The sequence below is a fragment of the Cupressus sempervirens genome, chromosome 7 (genome assembly GCF_028749045.1).
Source record: "Cupressus sempervirens isolate cs-2001-9-10 chromosome 7, ASM2874904v1, whole genome shotgun sequence".
Taxonomy (NCBI): Eukaryota; Viridiplantae; Streptophyta; class Pinopsida; order Cupressales; family Cupressaceae; genus Cupressus; species Cupressus sempervirens.
The window spans coordinates 335,451,641-335,455,585 of record NC_143124.1 but is presented as its reverse complement, the minus strand read 5'-3'; the positions used below and the strand labels follow the sequence as shown (position 1 = coordinate 335,455,585).

General features: G+C 35.5%; 1 protein-coding gene across 1 annotated transcript; it reads right to left on the bottom strand.

Annotated features, from left to right (window-relative positions):
• Positions 1-869: 869 nt before the first annotated feature.
• LOC149546797 (uncharacterized) lies at positions 870-3,529 on the bottom strand. Its single transcript, XM_089794669.1, has 2 exons — positions 1,924-3,529; positions 870-1,297 (listed from the first exon to the last, which is right to left on the bottom strand). Exon 1 carries the CDS (start codon positions 3,421-3,423, stop codon positions 1,969-1,971), a length of 1,455 nt encoding a protein of 484 aa, XP_089650795.1. The 5' UTR covers positions 3,424-3,529; the 3' UTR covers positions 870-1,297; positions 1,924-1,968.
• Positions 3,530-3,945: the final 416 nt, after the last annotated feature.

Genomic DNA, 3,945 nt, shown 5'->3' with positions numbered 1-3,945 from the left:
AAAACCTATAATCTATATATAACACATTAGATTAGGCTATAAAAAGCATTTCATGTCATGATATGTGTTTTAGAAATAAATAATACTTGTCAGTGATTTTTTAAATAGGGAATAGTTTGAGATTAAATGTTCCAATTTGAACAATGAATAGGTGATGGATAAATGGTTTCATTTGTTTCCTTCTATTAGATTTTTCATAAAGATGAATTTTAAACACATCATCAATCAACCATTATTTTTCTCTCATCCCGAACAACAATCATGAATGAAAAAATTAAATACAGATTCATCTTAAGATATAACTAAATTATATAGAATAATTATAGAAATATAAACTAAACAATAAGAAAGGATAAAAAGAACAAGAAACTATAAAGAGAAGTAAATAGCCTATTAGATTTGATGAAACATTTCAGAAATTATGTATGTCTATGTCTCTAAATATTCTCTATCATGTTTTCTCTTTCACTGCAACCAATCAAATACAAATTTAATTATATTCCTTGTTTTGAAAGGAGGATGCATTGAGATGATTTCAATTTGAGAAAAACTTATCATTATAACATCCTAAATTTTAAACTGCATCCTATCATTGAAAACAAAATTCATAGTTAAATATTTTCATTCTTACGAATCACGGTCTTGATTAAGAACATATTTCTACAAAATTATAACACTTTACTTTAATAAGTGTAATAACCCTCCTGATTTTTTCGAATTCAGATTTAATTTAACAATTAAACATATATCAAAGATTTTCAGGGAATGACTCCAATATTCACTCACAGAATGTGAATAAAATTAAGAAAAACTGAGATTTGAAACAAACTGAGATACAATGACATATCGTGACTTGCTGCTAATAAATATAAACAAGAAATAAATTCTATTACAACTCCTCAAATAATTGGTTTAAAACTAACTAAACATTCCCTGCAGCTACCATCAGGTTACATGGTTTAAGGGGAATCTTAACCCTTATTTACGATAATATTTTGAGATTCCCAAGAAATAAATTTAAGTATAGGATAAGGATAGTCGGAGATGGTCAAGTAATTATTTGAAATGTACATAAAAGTTAATAATAAACAAAGAGTCGTGTACTATTCCCAAACACTTTACAAATCTGAAAAAATAATCTTTCTACAAACCCAACAAACTACTATGGAAACATTAAGACATGATGTTAATAAAACTACTAAAAGTGAACCTTTAGCTTAACATCCTCAGTTCACGTAGAAATCTTCAAACATCTCATTCTTGAACCTCCTTCACATATTCACAGATTTGACAGCTCCTGAAAAACACCATAAGAAATAACAAAATAAAAACTCAATGTGTGAAAAAATTGTATTAAAAATCTTCATATAACAATCTTATTTAAAATCCTATAATCAAGAGGGAAGATTCTCTGCATTCCAAAGAATGTAATTCCTGTTTCACTTGTCTTCCAACTCCCAACTCTCCAGGTTGTAACTTGTCATTTGCCCCATTGCGTAAAATGTTTTCAAATACCACTTACAATTTCCAAATGTACAATCCAATTTCTATGCCTTATTTTGTCTCATAATATTTCAAATCTTATTTATTAATATGCCTTCATCATTTCAGTACAGGTCGTCCCTAGATCTTAATTTACTATTTTGACACTTATATTTCAAGCCAAAATTATGAGCTATGATCTTGAAACTAGTCTACTATTAGACATGAGGTGCAAGACAGATTAGTAATTCCTATACGCTTATTGTGACTTTATAATACATAACTCACACTACAAAGGACATTGGAACAAACCATTTTAAAATTGCATCCGCCGCAATACGACTTTATACTGCATGCTCAGCTTTATAATGGAAAATTAAAAACCTAGAATCACCTTATTTTTGGAGATCAAGAGAGAGCTATGATAAGAATATGAAAAACCTGGTTTCAGTAAATTTCCGTCAGTTGGCTTTCCTCACTTTCGATCTACGTCCGATCAGGAAGATTCTCCGTCTTCAGAAAAAGCAGCTCCCCTGTGCAGCCGTCCTCCAGAAGCTCATCCGGTCCTCCCGACAAACAAGGGGACTCGTACAAACCCTTCTCCCATTGGAAAACCCCATCAATGATTTCAAATGATTTGAGACATTCCATTTGAGTACTGTGTTCCTCTACGTCTTCAAAACTGTTATTCAAAGATAAAAACGGTTCACACAATGACTCGTTGGGTAATTTCTTATTCTCAGTCAGACACGGGCTTATGAGTAGTGATTCATGAGATTGTAAGACGCCATTATCGATACCAAAACCCACTGATAAACATTGCGGAGTGGCGTCCTCAGGATCCAATTTCAATGCTCTCTCCAATTGTTCCATATAGTCATGAACTGTTCTTTCGGGCACCTTAGGGTTTAGACACTCTCTTTCCTCACTTACGATCCACGTCTGATCAGGAAGATTCTCCGTCTTCAGAAAAGGCAGCCCCCCTGTGCAACCGTCCTCCAGAAGTTCATCGCACCTTCCCCACAAACAAGGGGACTCGTACAAACCCGTCCGCCATTGGAAAAGCCCATCAATGATTTCAAATGATTTAAGACATTCCATTTGAGTACTGTGTTCATCTCTGTCTTTAAAACTGCTATCCAAAGAGACAGACGGTTCACACAATAACTCCTTTTGTTTCTTCCTCTCAGCCAGACACGGACTTATGACTTGTGACTCATTAGATTGTAATACGCCATTGTTGAAACCAAAACCCACTGATAAACCATGCGGATTGGCGTGCTCAGGACTCAATTTCAATGCCATCTCCAATTGTTCCATGTACTCATGAACTGCTGCTTCAGCCACATTAGAGTTCAGAGATTCTCTTTCGATCCGTTGATTTGGAATAGAAAATAGCCCATAGGAATCTTTGTTATTACGAGAGTAATAACTGGAAGATTTGCTCACCCCATATTCATCCTCGTTATTTGTAGGGTAATAACTAGAAGATTCCCTAATACTTGACATAGAGTGAAGAGAAACATTCACCTTGTTAGTAGAGTTATCTATGACACTGACTTGTTCAGGAAAGTTGAGTTTGGCCCTTTTCCCTCTAACTTTTTTAGCTTCACGATCATAGGCGATCGCGGCCTCCTCTGCAGAGTTGTAAGTTCCAAGCCAAACCCTAAATCCCTTGATTGGGTCTCTGATCTCTGCAGCCCATTTGCCAGACGGTCGCTTCCTCAGCCCTACGTATTTGTGCTGCGCCTTCCTTTTCTTCTCTTTTCCTTTTCTTGTCACGCTTTCCTCCTTTTTCCGCCAATGAAGATCTGCTGCTTCATTTGACCTAGCAAGGGCTTTACCAAGACGGTACTTCGAAAATTTGTCAAAGCTTATCAACGAGTCTCCAGCCGTTGTTTTGCCAGATGTAATGGTTGATTTTGCGGTTCGCCTAGACATGTTCCCTATGTAAACCAAAAACTGAGGATATCTATGTAAACCAGGGGCTTATTTGAACCTTGAGAGCTTCCCCTCCTGTGGGGTTTGAAATCCAAGATGAAGCCACCTGTTGTGAAAGCGTGAATCATTACCATTTCTTTTTCGCTCAATTATTAGCTACTTGCATGAATGATGTGATGGGTTGGGAGTCGCTAACTACTAGTCTACACCTGAAACGAAATATTTCCAACATGTATCAAGGGAAACACATCAGATATGTCGCGTTCATAGGTGGACTACATGACCGGACATTGTTTACACTGTAAAATAATGCCCACTATACCGATTTTAAAAAGGAATAAACAATAACTCTGTAACACTGTGTAAGAAGTTGTTAACATACTGTGTTTTTTCCCTCTTAGAATAGATTTTTAGATTATTACCCTCGTGAGAAGGTGATTGCAAAGGGTTTGTTTGGGAATAGGAATGGAAATGGGGAATGGGAATAGAAAATTTGTGTTTTGTTCAAGATTGGGAATATGT

Excerpts from the sequence above, each read along its gene's own strand:
- LOC149546797 (XM_089794669.1), bottom strand. The coding sequence starts at position 3,423 with ATGTCTAGGCGAACCGCAAAATCAACCATTACATCTGGCAAAACAACG.